The 22756-nt window shown below is 41.6% G+C and overlaps 1 protein-coding gene across 3 annotated transcripts in view; it reads left to right on the top strand.

The window, feature by feature from the left end:
* SYNE1 (spectrin repeat containing nuclear envelope protein 1) overlaps positions 1–22756 on the top strand; it is a 448877-nt gene that overhangs the window by 418938 nt on the left and 7183 nt on the right. For all 3 annotated transcript variants that reach the window (XM_061207647.1, XM_061207645.1, XM_061207646.1), the window contains 13 exons: positions 1672–1854; positions 2124–2261; positions 4582–4773; positions 5676–6009; positions 8582–8650; positions 10388–10530; positions 12205–12331; positions 12907–13118; positions 15484–15684; positions 16986–17114; positions 18418–18630; positions 19655–19747; positions 21146–21204. In XM_061207647.1, the coding sequence (XP_061063630.1) occupies positions 1672–1854; positions 2124–2261; positions 4582–4773; positions 5676–6009; positions 8582–8650; positions 10388–10530; positions 12205–12331; positions 12907–13118; positions 15484–15684; positions 16986–17114; positions 18418–18630; positions 19655–19747; positions 21146–21204 (2093 nt within the window). The remainder of the gene's footprint in view (positions 1–1671; positions 1855–2123; positions 2262–4581; positions 4774–5675; positions 6010–8581; positions 8651–10387; positions 10531–12204; positions 12332–12906; positions 13119–15483; positions 15685–16985; positions 17115–18417; positions 18631–19654; positions 19748–21145; positions 21205–22756) is intronic.

Raw genomic sequence — 22756 nt, forward strand, 5'->3', positions numbered from 1 at the left:
ACCAATGCTAGTGGAAATATTCTTGTACTGCATCTTATTACACTCAGCTTCCTAAAGGTTAAACCTTCTATAATTGGCTTATACTACAAATCAGATTAAGTAAGATCCTTGTTGATGCTATTTTAGACCCTCAGATTTTATGGCAAAGGTTAGCCATGTAGTTAAGCTTATAATGCTATATAGTTATATATATATATATATATATATATATATATATATATATATATATATATAGCTACTTATAATGAATGATTTTATTATTTATCTTTGTAGTTAATTTTCTTAAGAGACAGAAATAAATTACAAAAACAAAATTTTGTTTGAGGGCGGTCTTTGCCTGTTCAATTGTACAATTGCACAAATATTGGGGACAGATCTGGGTGTGCTGGGGTACCCAACCATGGTGCCTGCCTTCACGCCAGTGAGAAAACATATTCTGTGACTTCCAGTAATGGCAAAAGCTGAACTTTCCTTACCACTTCCTTTTCTGGGGAAATAATTTAAAGTTTGTAGAATACAAGGTTGGATTTACTCGGATAAAGGCTCTTAAAGCAACTCTCAGAAGGAAAGCCATTTCAGAGGCAGAAGTGTGGTGGCATGTAAATAGTGTGACAAGCCAAAGGAAGCAAAACTTGGGGATTTAGATGAGTACAGTCCAATCAGTTATACAATTTTCTGTCCAATACCAGGATGAAAATCAGTCATAAATCATACACATAAGTTTGAAATAAAAAAGCTTCATTTTATTTTGGCCAAATGATTCTTATGCTAGGGTTATGCTACATTACAGAGAAATAGAAGAGAGAGTATTTTACCTGTGGAAACTAAGCTGTGCATGGGGTAATCTCAGAAGTAAATAGCTACTACTATGTAAGGTGTCACATCAGCTCTAAAACGTTTTATGAAAAATGAGTCATTCAGGGGGGCAACAAAAAAGAAATAGAGCATGTTCCACACTTTTTTTACTAAGCTGTTTTTCTTAAAAGTTAATAATAGCTTGCATTTAGAAGACCTTCTGCAAAAGGTAGTTTTATTTTTTTTTAATGGACACCAGAATTGAGGCAATTTCTGGATTTCTTAGGAAATAACATATTTTACAAATTAAAGAGGCAGTTCTATGATGTCTTTTCTCAGTATGGACATCAGAAATTTTGAACATTTTAAACTCACATTTCAGCATACATACGTATTTATGTAATCAGTTTGCTTTATGGGAAAGTTTTTTCAGGCTGTTTATTTTAAAAGCTATATTATATATGTGTATGTGTATGTTCTAATGTATATATTATATACATATATGTGTACATGTTATATGTATATGTGTGTGTTCTATATATATGTATATATCATATGTATGTGTGTACGTTCTCTATGTATGTGCATATATTATATATTTATATTGTATATGTATTTGTGTATATACATATATTTATTACTGTTTACCATTTTCTTTCATATTTTTGTTTGATCAACTCCCTTTCCCTAAGCCACACCGATAACATTACTTTACTTTAACAAGTGGAAGTATATGCTGTTTAGAAATTGTCTTTTCCCATCTGGGGGGAAGAGTTGACTTCCTGTTCTGCCTGCCATCGCAATATGAAACCCAGACACCCTTGCTGAGAGCCCTCCGCTGATCTCCCTGTCTGATGTGCCTCTTTGTGGTCTTAGGGTTTCCAGCGACAGGTCCATGAGACCCTGACCCAGCTGGAACTGATCAACAAGCAGTACCGCCGCCTGGCCAGAGAGAACCGCACCGACTCGGCCTGCAGCCTGAAACATATGATCCACGAAGGCAACCAGAGATGGGACAACCTGCAGAAGCGCGTCACCTCCATCTTGCGCAGACTCAAGGTCTATACTACGCCGCCTCTGTAGCCTAGAGGCCCGGAGGACAGGATTGGGCCGTTTGTACACAGTCTTAGGACATAGTCTCAGTGACTTTGTAAGGCTGGGATGGCAAGAGATTGAGGTATCCAGCATGAATTTATATGGTAAAAAATTGCAGGGCTCTGGTTGCTCGTTGAGAAAACGACTTTCCAGGAGAACGCTGGAATCGACGGTTCCATCGCAGCACGTGTTTGTGGGCTTTTTCACTTTTATTCTTTTCTTTTCGCATCCAGCATTTCATTGGCCAGCGGGAGGAGTTTGAGACTGCACGGGACAGCATCCTGGTGTGGCTGACAGAGATGGATTTGCAGCTCACCAACATTGAGCATTTTTCCGAGTGTGACGTTCACGCTAAACTAAAGCAACTCGAGGTAACACATTAGGGGGTGTTTCAAATTATCAGTGCTCAGAGAGTCTGAAGAGGAAAGGATTTTTTAGATACTTTTGTGAAGAACAAACTAAAGAACTGTTCTTTTTTTTGTTTTATAAAGTTATTTATTTATTTATTTATATATTTTTTTATTTTGGGCTGCATCGGATCTTTGTTGCTGCGAGCGGGTTTTCTCTAGTTGCGGCGAGCGGGGGCTACTCTTCATGGTGGTGCACGGGCTCTAGGCGTGCGGGCTTCAGTAGTTGTGGCACGTGGGCTCAGTAGTTGTGGTGCATGGGCTTAGCCACTCCGTGATCTTCCCAGACCAGGGCTTGAACCCATGTCTCCTGCATTGACAGGTGAACTCCCAACCACTGCACCACCAGGGAAGTCCAAAAAATGAGTTCTTCTTGATTGAAAACAAATTCAGAAAATAAGAAAGATATTAAAAATGAAATAAAGAGGACTTCCCTGGTGGCGCAGTGGTTGAGAATCTGCCTGCCAATGCAGGGGACACGGGTTCGAGCCCTGGTCTGGGAAGATCCCACATGCCGCGGAGCAGCTAGGCCTGTGAGCCACAACTACTGAGCCTGCGCGTCTGGAGCCCGTGCTCTGCAACAAGAGAGGCCACGATAGTGAGAGGCCCGCGCACCGCGATGAAGAGTGGCCCCCGCTTGCCACAACTAGAGAAAGCCCTCGCACAGAAACGAAGACCCAACACAGCCAAAAAATAAATTAATTAATTAATTTTAAAAAAAATGAAATAAAGAGCATTACCCAGAGATACAACTTCCATTAACATATACACTTTAATTACTAACTTGATGGCCAGGATTGTTGTTTTTAGTTCTTGTTGTTTTTTCTGATTTGTTTCTAGCACCTTCAAATTGTTTGACTCACATGATCCAGAGCAGTTCAACTTTCTCGTGTTGGGATTTCATTCCACATAGTCTACATTCTTAGGTGCCAAGTTAGTTTTTAAGCATGGTTGGTATGTTTCAGTATATAACTCAAACACAGTGGCTAGTTAAACATTTTAAATGGGGATGGATATATATTAGATATAAGGATTCCCTGAAAGGAAGAGTGTTTAACATCTTGAATAATATGCAATGCAGCTTGTGAAATTTTCCTCCCAAGATAAGATAGATTTTTTTTTTAAAGAATAGTCATGATGCCCATAACTTTAAGGTTGTTATAATAAAACAAGGAAGTTACTTTTAATCAGTGATTCTCAGGATAAAAAAATCATAAAATAGCCCTGGTATTCTGCCCAGCCTCTCTCTCTCCATCCCTCCCTTCACCTCAATTCTTACAAGTCATTTCACAGGTAAATCAATATTTAAAAGCTTCATTTTCTACCAAGTGGTAGTTGAATCTTTTCTTTTTGGACTCTGGCAGGGTCATGGCATTTATTAACACCCTCCCTCTCCCTTGGCAGTCTTTTTATTATTGTGCAATTTCAACTATTCCAGAGTTTATTCTTTTTTTTGGGGGGGGGTTACGTAGGGTCTTAGTTGCGACAGGAGGGCTCCTTGGTTGCGGCTCGCCAGCCCCTTAGTTTTGGCATGCGAACTCTTAGTTGCAGCATGCATGTGGGATCTAGCTCCCTGACCAGGGATCGAACCCGGGCCCCCTGCATTGGGAGCACGGAATCTTAACCACTGCGCCACCAGGGAAGTTTCTCCAGAGTTTATTCTTGTGTTGAATTAAAATTTATCCCCTGAAACTTGTCCCCTGTAGCTGAACTGTTTTGAATCATATAGAATGAGTCTAAATAATCCTCCAGAATTACCTGTTTTTCAAATAATTATAATCTTTCCTGCTTATGTCCTGAAACAATTTAAAAAAATCATCTGAGAAGAATTTGTGACATTGTCATTTGGATGGCTTTCCTTCGTCATGTTTGACATGTCAGGAAATCTAAAATTAAAATATCCAATATAATTCTTTAAAATGCTAAATTTATTTCAGTGGCACTGTATTGCTTACCATTGCTTTTCATCAGGGGCCACCAGTGCTCTCAACTTGATGATGGGTTTGAATGTTTGTTCCTATGATTCTCTTACCCGCACTCTCTGTGGTGGTAAATTTTATTAGCGAAAGGCACCTCTCTGGTCATGGAATTCTAACAATGCCATTCCTGCCTCCTGTTCTGATTTAAAATTTTTATGTTTTACTTTAGAAAGTCATAGCCTCTTGGCTTGTCATTGTCTATGGTAAATTTAATATCCCCTACATGGTTTTTCTAAATATGTATTTTAGAATTACTTCATGTCCAAGTGAGCAATAAAAAAGTACATGCAATATGTGCTCCCTAGGCCTTCCAGCAGGAAATCTCATTGAACCGCAGTAAGATTGAGGAGATAATTGCCCAAGGAGAACAGCTGATAGAAAAGAGTGAACCCCTGGATGCCACGTTCATTGAAGAAGAGCTGGATGAACTCCGACGTTACTGTCAGGAGGTCTTCGGGCGCGTGGAAAGATACCATAAGAAACTGATTCGCCTGCCTGTATGTGACATTGTTTTTTCGTTATCATGAAATCTAAAGAGAATTAATAATGTGGACTTAGGTAACATCGTTGAGTGGGCAAGAGCCCAGACTCTGGAGCCAGAGCGCCTGGGTTCCAGCCCCAGCTCTGGCTACGTCACCTTGGGCAAGTTACTTCACGTCACTTGCCTTGGTTTCCTCAGTTGTAAAACTGGTTTAATAACAGTACCTACCTTGTAGAAAGGATTGCTTTGGGCATGAAATGAGTTAACATATATACATATAAAGAGCTTAGATGAGTACTTGGTACACATCTTCCATGGAAGATAAAGAAGCTTCTAGAAGAAACAAGGGAATGAAAGTGAGCAGTGTAAACAGTGGCTCAATTGATGAGATTGTTTACTTGAATTTCTTTTTTCTCTTGCATTTCCCTAATTGCTACCGTAATCACATCTCATTGTCAAGATGCTATTATTAGAATATTTGGAATCTTCTGTGATAAAATATATTTTATATCTGGGATATAAGGTATAAAAGGACCAGCTAAGGTTTTATTAGTAATTCCCTTTTGCTCCTGAGATGTGCCATTCTGTACTTACTGTGTTGCAGATTAGGTACTAGGTTGCCTTTATTTACATTATCTTATTTAATCTTATATCAGTGCTTTGAAGTAGGTCTTAATATTATTTCCATTTTTCCGTGATAAAACTGAGAATTTACTAGATTAATGTATAAGACATTTTAAAAAGTTATCAGAAGATACTTATTTATTTGATGATAGGGAGTTTAAAATTACCCCCAGCGAGGTAGGAATGTGGTCCCGATAAGCTTGAGTGCTGAGATTTGGTGAAAGGCAGAGCACAGAGCGGGAAGGGGGTCAGCTGACCGCTGCGGTAACAGGGCTGGCTTGACTGCGTTTCCAGCTCCCAGATGACGAGCACGACCTCTCTGACCGGGAGCTGGAGCTGGAGGAGGCTGCAGCTCTGTCGGACCTCCACTGGCGTGACGCCTCCGCGGACAGCGTGCTCTCCCCCCAGCCCTCCTCCAACCCCTCCCTCTCACTCGCCCAGCCCCTCCAGAGCGAGAGGTCCGGACGAGACACCCCTGCCAGTGTGGACTCCATCCCTCTGGAGTGGGACCATGACTACGACCTCAGTCGTGACCTAGAGTCTGCTGTGTCCAGAGCTCTGCCCTCTGAGGACGAAGAGGGCCAGGAAGATAAAGACTTCTACCTCAGGGGAGCTGTTGGTCTCTCAGGTAAGAAAGAGCTCCTCCTGTATGCTAGCTTGAAAGAAAATAGAAAGGAGTGGATACTGTACTGGAAATCCGTGTGCTGAGCAGAATCATCTCCCTTCTCCCATTAGGGGGACTTATACACAAATGAGTAATTGGATACTGACATGATTCGCAAATATAAAATTGGCGTTGTGGCCACTGATTTATCCCACATATACTTATGTTCTTATTACATGACAAGCACTTTATAAGTGCTGGAAATACACAGTTCCTTTTCTTCTCAGAGAGCTCACACTCTAGTGTGGAAAACAGACAAGTAAGAAACGGCTGTGTGAAATGTTTGGCACTAGGATAGCGATGTACACATGGTGGTGTAGAAGCACAGCCCAGGGATGACTAAGCTGGCGCTTTGAGGAGAGGCTTTAGGGAAGAGACTTGAGCTGAGACCCGAAGGATGAATAGGAGTTGGTCAGGAGGACGCAGCAATGTTCAGAGCAAGAAAGGAAAGCATGCCCATCCTGGATTTATGATTAGCCTCAGCGCTTTTGGTCACCTGGAGTTTGTCCAGAATGACAAGGCTGTAGACTGGGAGGCATGGAATGAACAAAGAGGAGGTGGAAAGGCAAACCAGGACCTGGTCAGAAAGCAACCTGTTCATGGAAAGGAGTTTGGTTTTTATCATGAAGGCCATGGAGAGCCACAGCAGGGCTCTAAGGAGGGAGGCAATGTGATCAGATGCATGTTTTCTTTTTTTTCTTTCTTTTTTTGTTAATAAATTTATTTATTTTATTTATTTATTTTTGGCTGCATTGGGTCTTCATTGCTGCGCGCGGGCTTTCTCCAGTTGCAGAGAGCGGAGGCTACTCTTCGTTGTGGTGCATGAGCTTCTTGTTGCGGTGGCTTCTCTTGTTGTGGAGCACGGGCTCTAGGCGCGCGGGCTTCAGTAGTTGGGGCATGCCGCCTTAGCAGTTGTGGCGCACGGGCTTAGTTGCTCCGCGGCATGTGGGATCTTCCCCGGCCAGGGATCGAACCCATGTCCCCTGCATTGGCAGGTGGATTCTTAACCACTGCGCCACCAGGGATGTCCCGGTGCGTATTTTCAAAGAACCTGTCTTAATACTATCTAGAGAAGGGCACACTGAAAGAGAGTCCAAGAGGAATTGTTGTACAATCCAGGACACAGATATGATGGTGGCCTGAACTAAGGAAGCAGCACTGGGAATGGAAAGAATGGAAGAGCTATGAGAAATCATAAGACAGCTCCTCCATAACTGATGGTTGATCGAATTGGGATTGAAGTGATTTTCTGGCTTGGGCATCTTGGTGAAAGATGCAGGTGGTCCTAGGCTCTGAGGACCATAAGCAGGAGAGAATGTTCTGGGTGTCTGTGGAGCCACGGGGGCAGGGCAGTGAGAAAGAGGGAGGTGGTGAGTTCCTCTGTGCACATCCTGAACTTGAGATGCTGTAGACTATCCCAAGGGAAAAAGCCAGCAGTAGATGGATGCATGGATCTGAATTTCAGGAACCGGAAATGCCAATTAGGTAGTTTTCCACATAGTGGTCACCAAGGGAAGGAAGGAGATCACACAGGAAGAGTGTATGAAGGGATACAAGAAGTATGAAACTTCAAGAAACACATATAGTGAAGGGATGGACAGAGGAAGAGGAGCATTGTAAGGAAGGTGAGTAAAAATAGAATAAATAATCAGAGGCCAATTTGTAGCGCTTGTAAACGCATCTCACACATTCTCTGAAAGAGAATTTCTGCTTGTTTCTGATCGTTCACAGTTGGATTCCCAAGGGTATGACACTGTCTAAAAGGAAAATGATTTCTCTCGTTTCTGTTTTGTTTTTATGGTACAACCTAATAGTTAGGCATTTTGCATCTAAAGCAGAACTGTCCACTATGTAGCCCTCGGCCACACGTGACAGCTGGACACTGAAATGTGACGGTGCAGACTGAGATTTGCTGTGTCAAATGCACTTACACAAATACACAAAATTCAAAAACTTAGCACAAAGGAAAGCATGTAAAATATGCATAATAGTATTTATGTTGATTACATGTTAGAATTAGGGTATATTGGTTTAGTAAAATTAAGTATTAAAATTATTTTCATCCCTTTCTTGTTACTTTTTCATTGTGGCCCTTAGACTCTTTAAAATAATCTACGTGGCTCATGTTATTTCTATTGGACAGCGCTGCTCTAGAACCTGACTGTCTTGGTTGAAATCCCAGTTATGGCACTACTAGCTGTTGAAACTTGGATGAGTAACTTCATTCCCCTGAACCTCAGTTTTCTTATCAATAAAATGAGAATAACACTTCCATGCACCCTGTAGGGTTTCTGTGAGGATAAATGAGTGCTTAGAACAGCACCTGGCTCATAAAACACTCAATCAACGTGAGCCCTTCTTATGATTTATTTCAGGAACCCTTTGGTGATCGTACTCAGACTTCTCTGTATGTTCAAGAGTTATCTGCCGAGGATGACTAACTTCCTTTTTTTCCCTAAGAAAGTTATTTTCCTGCCATCAGGGAATCAAGGTTTCCAGACCTTAGCTGTCAACTTAGACTGTGCTCTTTTTGCAGATGTAATGATCCCCGCAAGTCCCGAGGCCTATGTTAAACTCACAGAAAGTGCAATCAAAAATACCTCTGGTAGGCGCCAAAAGCCAAAGTGCCCCTCTGTCCCTCACCTGTAACAAGCCTCCTCCTCTCCCAGCACGTCTACTGCACCTCTCACTGCTCTGTGCCAAAAGCATGTTAAGGCAGAACCTTCCTCTCTGACTGGTGTCTCAGAAACAAAAACCAAAACATTTGGTTGATCAACACCAAGAATAAGATTCCAATAATCAAGTGCAATAAAGCAACTGCTCAACTTGCTAAATGGTAATCACTCTCAGTAAGTGTGAACCTATGATGCCCATTAATGGCAGAAAATAGGAGATGGAAACACTAGTCTTAGCATTGGTGCTTTAGTGGCCTGCTTGGTTGTAGCAGGTCTGGCTTCGTGACTTCGAGGAGGGCTTGCAGACCCACCTCTGGCTGAGGAATCAGGGCTCAAGGATCTGGTCCCAAGTCCACCAGCCTATACGTGTGACCTCAGGCCCACCATTCATCCTCCTGATCTCAGGGGTCCCATATAAGACAAGGGGGTGAAATCAGATATTCAGCTCTAAAAAATTATACTTTTAGTTGAATAAGTCTTACTACCCCATAAAGCGATTTGACATGAGAATGTATTCCACAGTATCTTAAGACTTAGATTTTCAAAAAAAAAAAAAAAAAAAAAAGAATTAGATTTTCCTTTAAGGACAGAACTATTCCTGAAACAAGAAGCCTTAAAGAAAGGAAAATGGAACTCGTTTTGCTTAACGTTGCTCTAGACAAACTGTAGCTCAGGGTCAGTAATTTGGAGGACATTGGAGAGAATAGGGTTTGACCACAGTGATAGGATATTGAATTGTGAGTTTATTAGTTTACACTTTAGTTTTTGCAGAAAAGCAAAAGGACAGGAAGTAAAGTAGCATTACTGAAATGGTTACTGCCTGAGTGATTCCCAGTGAGAAACCTCTTCCAGGTGTATTTAGAAGGTCTTTTTTCCAAAAAAGAATTAATAAAGCTTACTAATATTTATTCTGCTTTCACCCTGTGCTAGCTTCACTCTGATGATCAATGTTCTTGTTGAATTCAAAGACTGTAATACACACACACACACAATAATTTTGCCAAAGGATGTCACATCTCTCAAAGGAGGTGAGCTAGAAGTTCTAAGCTGTGAGTGAGAACATACCTGGATGGAAACGGTAAAATCTTAGCTTTCTCCTGGTTTTGTTTCAGGTTTGAAACAAAAGCAAGCCATTGCTAGTTTGGTACCTCCACACATACCCATCCTGAGCTAGTCTTTTCTTGGTTCACTTGAAGTCCCGCCTTAAGTGAATGATGCAGCCACCTGGGACTTCAGAGGCACTATCTTCTACTGAGACGCAGAAAGGAAAATTGGAGGGTGTGTCTTTTTCTGTTTGATAAGTGACTGCAGAGGGAGCCTGAGATGTAACTGCCTCCTAGTTACTGGGGAGCAGAAGCCACCACCTGAGGTCTTTAGAAAGCTTACAACACGCAGTTTTCAGGGGATGAGCCGGGAGAGGGAATAGAAGCAGAGGCTGTTAGAACCCACCACAGGCCCCTCGTGCAACACCCAGTCTGCTTGGACTCTTGGTCAAGCACATTCATTGGTCTGGTAATTCGGACTCCTAACCCACCAACATGTCGGTACTAAATGTGCTTTATGATTACCCACACACGTACCATCTCTCTACTGCCTTAGCTGTAGAAATTTCTTAACCATCTCCTTGAATGTCAAGCTTGTAAAGATTCTTATGGTCGACACTGCAGGGGATCCTAGCACCTTGGAGTCACAGATCCAACAACTGGGCAAAGCCCTGGATGACAGCCACTTTCAGATGCAGCAAATGGAGAATATCATCCACAGCAAAACTCCCACAGGACCAGAGCTAGACTCCAGCTACAGAGGCTATGTGAGTATCCGGACCCTCGTGATCCTGACACGTACCTGGTAATCACAATCGTGTGACAAAGAACAGTCCATCTGTGGCACGAGGGTTGTGTCAGCTCTCCATGTACCAAGCTGCCCTTGAACTCGTGTGTGTGCAAAACAAAGCCCTGTTAGTAGATTACCTTTTGAGCAAAACTGGTCTGTGCTCAGACCCACTGATCTACCCTAATGACCAGCCTGGTCCTTTACACGGAGAACTGAGTGAAATCCATTTAATTGAAAGCAACAAAATGCTTTGGCTCTGGAACGTGAGTAGGCATTTTCCCAAATGCAGCTAATGATTTTCTGACCAAGGATATCCTTGGAGCAGCAGATTTTAGCTGGTAGATTACTAACACGGAATTGTTTTAGTTCTTTTCCTAGGTGTCTTGATTCACTTGATGATCTTGGGACTTTCTTAATGCTCTGTTATTTGTATGCTCCTCCTGGAGAAAACAGTTCTAACAAGAGAGATTTGGGGAAAAGATGGCAAGAGATTGTGTGTATTACCAGTGCCATTTTCGAAGCTTTTTGTAAAGTAATAACTTCACTTGCTCTGCTTAGGTTACTGACCGAATAACTTTTCTCAGAGAATTACCTGTTTTCCTACACATACTTATGCAAGAGGATTTGAAAGTGAATCTCTTCTATGCCTCATATCATTTCTTTTCACACCCAAAAGACCGCTTTGTAAAAGGAAAGAAAAATTAATTTCCCTAAGCCTAATGACAACACACAGGTACTGCTTTTTGAAACCAGGAGAGAGAACCGTTCTAGTTATATATGCTAACATTAATATCCTCACCATCACAGAAGACTAATTAATCATGAGCTTACTTCCTGTCCGGTTTGGCCTATTATACTGACTTCTTTTATAGTGAAACCTCTTTTTTAAAAATATAATTTCACAATGAGCATGCTGACATCACTGAGGTTGTACTTAACACCACTCAAAAGCAATCAAAGTAACTTAATAGCAATGTAATTTGTTAAAGGCTTTGAAAGAAAACGTTATGATCAGTATAGCAGGAGTGTCTTGAAATGATTTGTTCTTTTAATCTTTGAATACTGTGCATGATATTAAACACGGAGTTGGAAGCTTTTCTTTTGATGTTAGAATTTATTCCCTTAGTATCTATTAACCATTGCTTAAATTTTCTCATGAAACAGGTGGCTTTAATATTGCTTTATTCTTTTAAGTATTTTAATTATTTAATACAAATAAATGTCCCTTTGAGATTTGTGTGGAAGATATTACTCTTCCCACACTTCAGTTTAAGAAAAAGGGAGCAGCTTGCCAAAAACTATATATTGTATTGCCAGCTGGGGGCTCTGAGTGTTAAAATCCCAGATCAGTTTAGTCTGTTTTGATTCATAAATTTTAAAAGAAATTTTGAAGACTTATGCAAAACCACGTGTGCCAAGTATATCTTCAAGGCATTGCTTTATGTAAATATGAATGTGTCACATGTTTAAGAAGCATGTTTTTGAACTTGACTTTTTTGTTTTCAGCAGAGCGCCTTACTCTTTATAGAGAGGTAGCACACAGCCACTGCCCTTTTTGAGGAACTCCAGAGATATTTTCCCCGGGAGTTCTTGCACTCAGGACAATTTGAGTATTTTTTGACGGGGGGGCCTCTTTTCTGTGTCTAAACAGATGAAACTGCTGGGTGAATGCAGCGGCAGTATAGACTCAGTGAAAAGACTGGAACACAAACTGACGGAGGAAGAGGAGCATTTTCCTGGCTTTGTTAACCTGAATAGCACCGAAACCCAAACAGCTGGTGAGTGGGTTGTGCTCAGTTCAAGGCAGAGTGAAATAGAAGATCTCGAAGCACCTCATTGCCCCCGGGTTCCACTGTGCCACTGACCTCATTCTACACTGTTCTATCCTGAGAACTTTCCTCCATGTTACAATGATCTCTGGGGACAGAGGGGGAGGTGAAAATAATCACAGTGGTTTTTTCCCATGTCCCATGTATTTTAAGGCACCGTCTCTAATCACTAGTCAGGAATCTCCTGTGTGTGCTCTGTACACTCTCAGAGCTTTCCTGCAGAAGGAAACCAAGAGTTGAATGTTATCTTCACCCACTTTAATGCTTATTACTTCATACAGCTCCTTACAGCGTTAAATCTTAGGTAGTTAATATCTTTTCTCCATTATCATTAAAAATGCAGCTAGGAAAAACACAGCCACCATACTGTTATTTACAGCTGACAACAACAGAAATGCCCAGAGGCATAACTTTCTTTCTGTTGCTGTTTTAAAGTTAGCCACCCACGTAGGTTTCAAACATTTCCTGAACGTTCTCCGTGGAGGACGATCCCTCCCCATCCTCTGCGTGTGCTGTCTTGCCAGGTGTGATTGACCGCTGGGAGCTCCTCCAGGCGCAGGCCCTGAGCAAGGAGCTGAGGATGAAACAGAATCCCCAGAGGTGGCAGCAGTTTCACTCGGACCTGAACCGCGTTCTGACCTGGCTGCGGGAGACGGAGGAGGACCTGGAACGGCTTCAGCGCCTGCAGCGCAGCACTGATATCCAGCCCATCGCGCTCCAGATCAAAAAGCTCAAGGTAGCTACCCTTGGCCTTTCCCGCAGCGCCAGACAGAAAGCTGCCACGTGGCATGCCCGGTCAGATGACACCGCTAGCCCTGGCCGCTGTGCGGTCACACAGCAGCGGGGGAGTGGTCAGCACAAACGGACACGAACGCTTCCCCAGCCACCCCAGATCAGAGTGTTTATAGGAAGGCTTGGAAGGGTTGAGAGCTGGACTGCATTGCAGAACCAGCCCCAGGAAAATAATCACGATTTGGTGAATTGGTAGCTAAGAAATGACCAATTAAAATTTCATGAAATATCCAGGTACCTCTGGGACCTAATTAACCTCTTTTAAAGGAACTACAGCTATGTCCCCAGGGTCCTACAAGTCTGTATCTAGAGCTGGAGAGGAGTCCTCTCCCAGATCGTATACGTGTGAGTTTATGGAGACCTAAGGAAGCCGCTTGACATTCTGGAATCAGCAGAACTTCTGAAATAGATTATAATAGTGGCAGAAGCAATTTGCAGTGAAATGAATCCAGGCAAACAAAACCCGTGGAGTAATCGCAGTAAAACCACCTGACGTTTACATTTGATTTTGACCTGGGTGGGTGTAGTGCACAAGATGACCTCTTCTAACTCCCTCTCTAGATCTTAAAAATCCTTCTCAGCCCAGCTATTGAAATGCATTGGTATGTGGAGACTTTTGTAAGCATACTGTGGATGGAGAGCTCAGTTTCTTCTTAATAGGTCTCTTGGTCCTGCCTTTTTGTTTGGAGAACGTCAAGCTGTGCTCTTCCTCAGAAGAGGAGGGCTACCGGGCCCTCCAGGCTCAAGGATTAAGCACACTGCCTTTGTTTCTCCCTGGTTTCTCTGTATGCTGTTTCTTTTGGGGTGCTGTATTTCTGGCTTGTTTTAGTTGTTTTGTTTTAAATTTTCAAACAGTGAAATGAGTCTTCTGCACAGATGCTCAAACTTCTTATAGAGTAGACTCTGCACCAGCTCCATTAATTTCAGGATGAAGGATGCAATTTACATGATCTGGATTACAAAATGCTTTTTTCTCTAGAGTACTTCAGTTACTTTAGTCTCTCTCCAGGAAAATGTAAGGCAGTGTTGCATTATAACCAATTCCAAATAAGTTGATGAAACAAACACTGGCCAGAGTCTGAGACCTAAGCGAGATTAGAGTGGAAAAATGAGACCTTGAAAGTCAGCCTGTGTGATAAGAAAAAGCCACCCTCCTCTGCACCTCTTCCCCATCTTTCCTATCTGTTTTCTGAGAATAAATCTGTGGAATAACCTAGTACTTTCTACAACATTTCTTGATTTTATACTGTCTCTGTGGTTGAATCTACATTATGGGATGTTAAGAATCCATTGAAAAGTGCAAATTTAAGGCAAGTTGGAAACATAACAGAAATGGTGAGAAATTATAAGAAAATGTAGCCTGAGTAGATGTGATTTGTAGGATCACTGACCCTACCTTGATCTGGGAATATTTAAACAGTACCCAGATATTCAATTATTAATACATAAACTTGTACTTAAATTCTTGAAATTTAGTTCTAGATTTTGGGGAAATGCACACAGTAAAAAAATCAGTCACCTGTTTTTTTGGGAAACTAAACTAAATTGCTTAGCTGATGAAATACAATTCGTTCTCTTTACCATCACAAAAATCTGGCCTGTGACAGAGGCAATGTTCTCAGCCTGTGGGCCACTAACCCTCGGTGCCTGTGGAGTCAGAACAGCTGGAGGCCAGGGCCTGGGAATCTGCTTTCTTATCAAGCTTCCCATTTCATGCCTATGCACACAGCGTTAAGACCAGTTTGTGTTTGGTTTGGTTTGGTTTGGTTTGGTCTGCTGTTGAACTCCCATGCTGGGAATATGGGTGTTAATCATACTCCTTAGTTCACTCCCCAGGGTCATCATTGCTTCCTGCAAAGCTCCCCTTAATTTTATTTATCTATCCTTTTTCCCCCACTGTTTCTTAATCCCAATTCCTCAAACCCGTGGCAACCATTCTGAAATTTTAACACATATTCTTTTTTCATATATATTCATGAAAAATGTGGACTTGTGTGTGTGCACATGTATTTTAAATTACATAAATGCTGTTTTGTCACCCGTATCAATCTGTTTCTCTTTCACTTTATACCACATTTTCTGAAGATTCATTCACATCGTCAAGCATACATCTGATCCATCTCTTTTAACTACAGTGTGGTTCCCAGTGGTGTGCACCCACTGTATCTTATCTAGCCATCCTGCTAAGGCCAGTGTTAATTAATAGGTCTTTTAATTTGGGTGAAGCATTTCCAAAGGTCTTAGACTATTTTTCTTTAGTATTTTTATTGTTATTTTCCTTGTTTGATTGTTCTCCTTTCTCTTTGCAGGAGCTCCAGAAAGCCGTGGACCACCACAAGGCCATCATCCTCTCCATCAATCTGTGCAGCTCCGAGTTCACTCAGACTGGCAGTGAGGAGAGCCAGGATCTGCAAGGTCGCTTGTCCCAGATGAATGGCCGCTGGGACCGCGTGTGCTCCCTGCTGGAGGAATGGCGGGGCCTTCTCCAGGACGCACTGATGCAGTGTCAGGTCTGTGGGGCTTTGGGCCGGCCATGCTCTGAAGTCAAACATTTCCAGTGTAGCTGAGTCTGTGACTTGATTTATCAAGATCACTAGGGGGACGCAGTTACTCTCCAAAGTCAGTATTTAAGTGAGATAACTTTGTGCCCAAAGTTTTCATTTCACTGGAGAATTTGTACGTGTGACCAGGAGTTCAAAGACGCCACGTCTTTACAGCTAACAGGAGACTATTCCCACAAGTTTATCTCAGCCTCACCATTCCTCCTTTGATTCATTCTTTATTCATTCAACAGGTATTTTCTGAGCACATAGAAAGACATTTCTTGGGCATCCAAGTGAGCATTACAAATATTTACTCATCCATTCAGACCACAGTTATTTGCCAGGTGTTTACAGTCTGACAGATACTGCACTAAGCAGGCAGGATACAGCCCAGCCTCCGCTTTCGTTGAGGAAGACAGACAATAAAAATGCAATTAAATGTTTAACCAAGCTACTTACAGATGTTGATGATAAGAGTAACCGAAAAAAGCACTTTGGGAAGGTGATTGGGGAAGTTCTATGGATGTTTGAGCTGATTCTTGGAAAGATGTTGCCATGAAGGAGGTCAAGCAGATGGCAAGTCCCAGAAGCAGGAAAGGGCTTAGTGTCTTCAAAGACAGAAGAAAGGCCAGTGTGATCAGAGAGTAGTCAGAGAGGAAGGAAGGGATGAGAAAGATCTGGGAGGTGGTCAGGAAGCAGATCATGCAGGGCTTTGTGGGTCCTGGCCAGGAGTTTGGGTTATAATCTGAGCAGGATGGGAAGCCTGTTTCCCAGGATTACAGGTGCCCCAAGAGTAATAATAGCTCCTTGAAAGCAGGTACCCAAGCTGTGGTTTCACCCCTGCACCGCCTCCCAGTACAGCGCCTCCCACGTTGGAGATCTTCTGTAACTATACCTTGAATAAATGAACACATGGACGCATGGAGAGATGGGATTGAATTTAGGCCTTCAAAGATGGGAAGATTTGAATACAGGAGGAAGATAAAGGAGCAGAGCTGCTTCCCTCTACATAGTATTATAGCCCTAGAAATTAAGCATTTTGATGCCAATTTTCCTTATGTCTAATTTTTCCCTTGAGTAATAAATTAGATGCTTTTGGTAAGAACATGAACTCAGATAATTACGACAGCTCTAGTGCCTTCCTTAGAAAGGAGTTGTGTATAAGATCTTAAAACCAACGGTAGGAATTGTAAAGCATGGATATTTAAGCTATGAGGGAAAGGAAAATATCTCATTCAAAATGATTTTATGCTCCATATTTTTTTTAGGATTTCCATGAAATGAGTCATGGTTTGCTTCTTATGCTTGAGAACATTGACAGAAGGAAAAATGAAATTGTGCCTGTTGATTCTAACCTTGATGCAGAGATACTTCAGGACCATCTCAAACAGCTTACGGTAAGATGTGTGGACTCGGGCAGCGTCTGGTTATGTTATAGTTGGTACTACTTATTTACTTTTTACATTATAATCTCTTAGTCTTTCTTTACCCCTCATGATTTCCCATCTCTGTGAAGCAAACATGTACATAGAAGACGGTATCTATTAGCTTTAGAATCTGGTTCTAAAGCCATTGCTCATCTAAAAAAATCTCAGACGGTCTTCATCTTAATTAGCTTGTTTTTATCAAGGCAGCTCTTTGGCAAATTACATTTGTTTTTAATTTAAACTGTATGTGTTGAATCTATGTCCCAAGAGTATATTGGGTGGCTGATAATTAAGGGAATTAGAATAGAGACCGTTAAGACTTCTTAAGAAGAATTAAGTATACGGATTCAACACTAACCTTAGCACCAAGTTTTCTGAAAGCTAAGACAACAAGGGAAACATGATAAATGATTTTTATTACCTGACAAAAAGGAAACAAACCAGTTCTCAAGGAGCAAGAAACTTTTTCTAGTATTAAGTTCAAAAGGAAATTTACAGGATTTCTGTGTAGAATCTTATAAAAAGAACTTTGGACAATATAATGTACAGTGTACTTAAGTGATTTTATAGAAGATAAAGAAGCATATTTGAGTTCCATTAGGATAAAATGATTTGCATTTTGTCACTTTCTGTATTTTTAAAATACTGTTTCTTAACATTTAACACTCGCACAAACCTAACAGAATTGTCAGCTTTTAGTTCAGTATCATAAAGGTCTTAGCAACCAGGAGGAAATAGCTATGCAGCTGCATTTTTACTAGGCTTTTGACCTCAGACATTAAGTTGTGAGTGATGAATCACCCATATATCTTTTTAAAAATCTTGAATAGGTATCTGAGTATACCTCCACATACTTGAGTTTTTCTATATTTATATGTTAATGTTTTACGTCTCTTTTTAAAAGAATAGTTTATGTCTCATTTGCATAACACTTTATATTTTAAATACTTTAACATACATTCGCCAGTTTGAACCTTCCAGTAATACTTACTGTGGACCCGGCAGGAATTAATGTCATCATTTTACCAAATGAGAAAACTGAGATCAGAAAGATTCAGGGGTCTTATAGGATACATTTTCGCAGAGGCAGGATTAGAACAGAGGTCCCTGATTCCCAAATGTCATGGGCTGCTGTATCCGTCCTTGTGTGATCACAGCATTCTGATGTTCAAGTCTAATTGTCCACTAAGTTAAAGTGATGTCATTGTGCACCTTTGGAAGTTTCTCGAATTATTGAAAATTCTTAGAAAAATATTTCTTATGATATTCATAGCAAATAAGGCATGAGCTGTTGGAATCCCAACTCAAAGTGGCCTCACTGCAAGACATGTCTTGCCAACTATTGGTGAATGCTGAAGGCACGGACTGTTTAGAAGCCAAAGAAAAAGTGCATGTGATTGGAAATCGGCTCAAACTTCTCTTGAAGGAGGTCAGTCGTCATATCAAGGAGCTGGAGAAGTTATTAGACATGTCAAGCAGTCAGCAGGTAAGCTCTCAACAGACATCATGGTGTAGCATGTCCTACAGGAGACCAAACAAGCATCATCTTTATCCATTTTAGAGACTCTGAATGTAGTACTTGTGAGACTAGAGTGTCCCCTCTCAATCACTGCTCTTACAAGTCTGGCTCAAAACAAAAAAGTAACTCAAAAACTTTTATAATAGGACACTACTTTTGATTCTGTTACATCCAGAAAACCTCTTGTAATTGTTACTGCTAACCCTATTACCACCACTACTGTGGCATTTTATTTTACCCAGTTTATTTAAGAATTCATGTGCTTTCAGTAACACTGGGAGAGTAGGCCACAACCAATTGTTGCCTATGAGTTTCATACTCAAACCTTAGGAGGTATGAACTCTCCTTAGCTGGCAGTTAAACCATACAAAATGTTCAATGCTCACTTTTATTTGTTTATCTATTTATTTGTTTATCTATTATTTATTTTTAAATTTACTGCATCGTGGTAATATTGTTGGTTTTAAGAAATGCATTTGCAGGTAAGACTTCAAACATTCCATTGTGAAATGCTGTTATGAACACACAAACATGTTGCAGGCAAAAGAACCACCTACTCACAGTAACAGCGGTGCCAGCAACAATACAGTTTCTCTGATGCTAAAAGGCAGGCTCCTGGGTGACTGACAATCTTTTGTTTCTATGATTTGGTTTCTCTCAGGCCTGAGCACCCTGCAGCTGTAAGGCAGATTCCTTTACCCCCTTCACTTCAACCCATTCCCGTCCATGTCACTAAGAAATAATAAAGCTCCAAGCGGCCCAGTAATAACAAAGCTCCACCTGTAGTTTCCAGAAGGGCCAAACTCACAACCAGGAAAGCCCAACACACTAGAAGTATTAGGTTCTGTTCTTCCTGCAGTCATCTGATTCTTGTTTTTCCCGGGGAATGGGTTGAGGGATAGATAGGGATGGGGTGGGAAGTACTTGCAGATCACAAAGCCATCGTGGCTCTGGGACCTGGAATCATTAAGAGAATCTATTTCCCACGTAGGATTTGTCTTCCTGGTCTTCTGCTGATGAACTGGACACCTCAGGATCTGTGAGTCCTACATCAGGAAGAAGTAGCCCAAACAGACAGAAAACGGTAACTTTCCACTGGTCATTTTCAGTTGGCCCACGAGAGGGACCACTGGGGCGTGACAGTCTTGGTACCTCACGCAGGGTCCACGGGCTCTCCCCTTGCAAAGCAGGAGTCCCCATACAACGTGGGGTTGTCACACAGTGATGCAGAGAAGCTCTGTTTCCTCAGCCCTGCCTCAAACCCTCCCCACACGCACTCAGGAATGGAAAGAGCAGTTCTGTTTTTCAAAAGAATCAGGTTCAACGTTTGGTTGGTATGCAGGGAGGCAGATTATTTTTCTTGCTCACAGGGCCATCTCTAGAACAGTGCTCCCTTGTCCCTTTGGTGGCCCCTCCCTTCAAACCACCTCCGCCATAGTCCACCCCCAAAAAAAGTAGGCTCCACTTAAAAGGGTGCCTCAGCCAGAGGTGGACAAAACGGTGAGCATCTCATGAGACCATTGAGTTTATAAGACAAATGGAGGTTCTGTTGACCCTCCAGCAGAGAAGCTCCTGAAGGTGGTCTTGAAGGTTTTTGGCGATCGTATTGCCCCCAGAGTGGCAACAACTCAAGATGACTCACCCACAAGGCCTGTTGGGGGGCTGTCTCACTGGCACACAATGAGGAGAAAAAGACCAATTTGGCCCCTGCTACCCTCTCTACCTTGATTTCTCTGTGTAATTAGAAGCTTGTTTTTCGTTTTGTTACTTTTTTTGGTCTGGCTTTATGATTATATTCATTTTTATTATCATTCCATTTTCCTTAGTTTTTAGAAGTATTGGTTTCATTTGTACTTTTTTTGTTATAAACACTTAAGTTCTATGCTGATAAATGTTATTATCTTTTTAGGATTGTTTTTTACTACATTCGCTAGTTTCCTATAGATCCTAGTTTAAGAATGTGAAGGAATACTGGCTTTTCGAGTCAAATTTTAGGCTTTATTTAACTTGAGTACTTAACTTGTTGGGTCTTCATCACTCTACACAGAATAGTCTCACACTGCCATTATTTTTAATCTACCAAGAATTTTAATATTGTTCTAGAAGATGAAAAATATGTAAGGTATATTTGAAATAACGTGGCACAGCGTATTGAATTTTATATTTATTATAAGTAAATATACAGAGATCTTTGGCTAGTGTGGAGGCATTTGTGTTTCTACCATGAAGAGTGAGGGAAATATACCCATTGTGGTGTGAATGCCCAAACCGCCATGTTTCTTCAATGATGAATAATATAGATGTAAATTGATTTCACTTCTTCAACAAAAGAAAAGCCAGTTTCCTTGATTCATGGGTACTGATCATTGCATTTGATTTGTATTTCCTTTGCTGAACTTTTAGTTTAATTTTCATCAGTAGCTTGTCTTTATTTGCCTGGACTGAACATTCTTCTTTCTTTACCCCTGTTCATTGCAAACAGCCACGAGGCAAATGTAGTCTCTCACAGCCTGGACCCTCTGTCAACAGTCCACATAGCAGGTACCTTATTCTCCTGGTTTCCACACTGTTCTAGAACTCCAAGAGGATGATGAAAATTGTCCAGAATTTAGGTGGGCCTATATCTGGTCTGCTTCAGGGTAGTTGAGAAACTACTCATTTCAGTCCACACCCTTGCCTCATAAATTGGAAGAGACTTTTCTAAGTGGGAAGTACAAGAAAATCTCAGAGCGTAAAATATTTGGACCCCATCAAAATTTTGTTTAACTATACCTAGGCCATCCGGTACTCTTCATCCAATGGTTTTTTATTCCGTGTACTCGTGAAGATTCGATATCACTGATGTCACAGCGCAATTTGATTCATGGCAGAATTTTATCATCCTCTTTACTTCTAGATTTTACAATAAGTCAGGTAATAGATCAGTGAATTATTTTACCATTCCCAGAACCCACAAACCTGAATAAAATATACTAACATCCCCAGCTTTTTATTTTATTTTTGTGTTTTATCCAGATTGTGGGTTTTGGATTCTCAAAATGGCAAGTCCTAATTTGGTATTACTTTAAATTTATAAGCCCCTTCTCTCTTCTGCTTATCCTGAAATTCCTCTTCAGCCAGCACACTCAAGTCACTCACCTTCCTGACACTTGGCAAGCTCTTTCACTCTGGAAACAAGAGCAGTCAGGGACCCCGGCCCGGGAACCTCCCGAGAGCCTCCTCACAGCTGCCACTCTGCTTTATGCCTGGCTTCCAACGATCCCTGTCTCTGCACTTAGCAGTGCTTTGCCTTCTTCGTTGTCGTCGGTGTGATGTCTGTGCTCCCTGGCCCTTCCACTAATCAGTTCATGTTTCCCCAGACAACTTTCTAAAAATGGAAATACTGTCCTTGGAAGCAGATTCCTTACTCCAATCATGAGCGGTTCACTGTTAAAATAGTTTGCCCCTCTGGAAACTTATCACCACTGAGCTGGAATCCCAATTCCTGGAAGGAGGGTGGGGCATGAGGAAGTGTAGGCAAGCCCTGAGTAATAGTTTTAGCTTTCCAGCTGTGTGAGGAAGGGGCTGGCCTTTGCATCTGGTTTCCACTCAGCTGAAGTAATGCAGAACGGATTTTGATGTGCTTTCTGGTTTGAAGCTTCCCTTCACTATGTTTTGCTTTTTTTTTTCCTTTCCCTTTGGTTTGGTTTGATGACAATTTTGTGGGGCTTTTTTCGTCCATAACAAAGTATCAGTAACGAAACATGAATGGAGAAAAACTCGCAGGGATTTTTGAAGATAATGGTGGGCTTCTCCAGGTGCTCTGATTTTTTTCTTAGCCCCCTGCAAGAAAAGGCATCATGTACTATAGACAGATCACTGCTTTATGTGGCCCGTCTGCTCCCCACAAATTGCTGATGTACCGTGAACAGAGATGGGGCACGTCCCCCTCGCATTCCTTTAAGGACACCACAGAGCCATTCTGTGGTTGACATAAATGATGGTGATGAGAAGGGAGAAAGCTCTTATGTTATTATGCGATGTCAATAGCAACCACAGCTCGGTTCCCGGATTTCCCTGATTCTTTCAGACAGTCACACGGCCTTCTGAAATG

This window comes from Eubalaena glacialis, chromosome 12, assembly GCF_028564815.1.
Source record: "Eubalaena glacialis isolate mEubGla1 chromosome 12, mEubGla1.1.hap2.+ XY, whole genome shotgun sequence".
Classification (NCBI taxonomy): Eukaryota; Metazoa; Chordata; class Mammalia; order Artiodactyla; family Balaenidae; genus Eubalaena; species Eubalaena glacialis.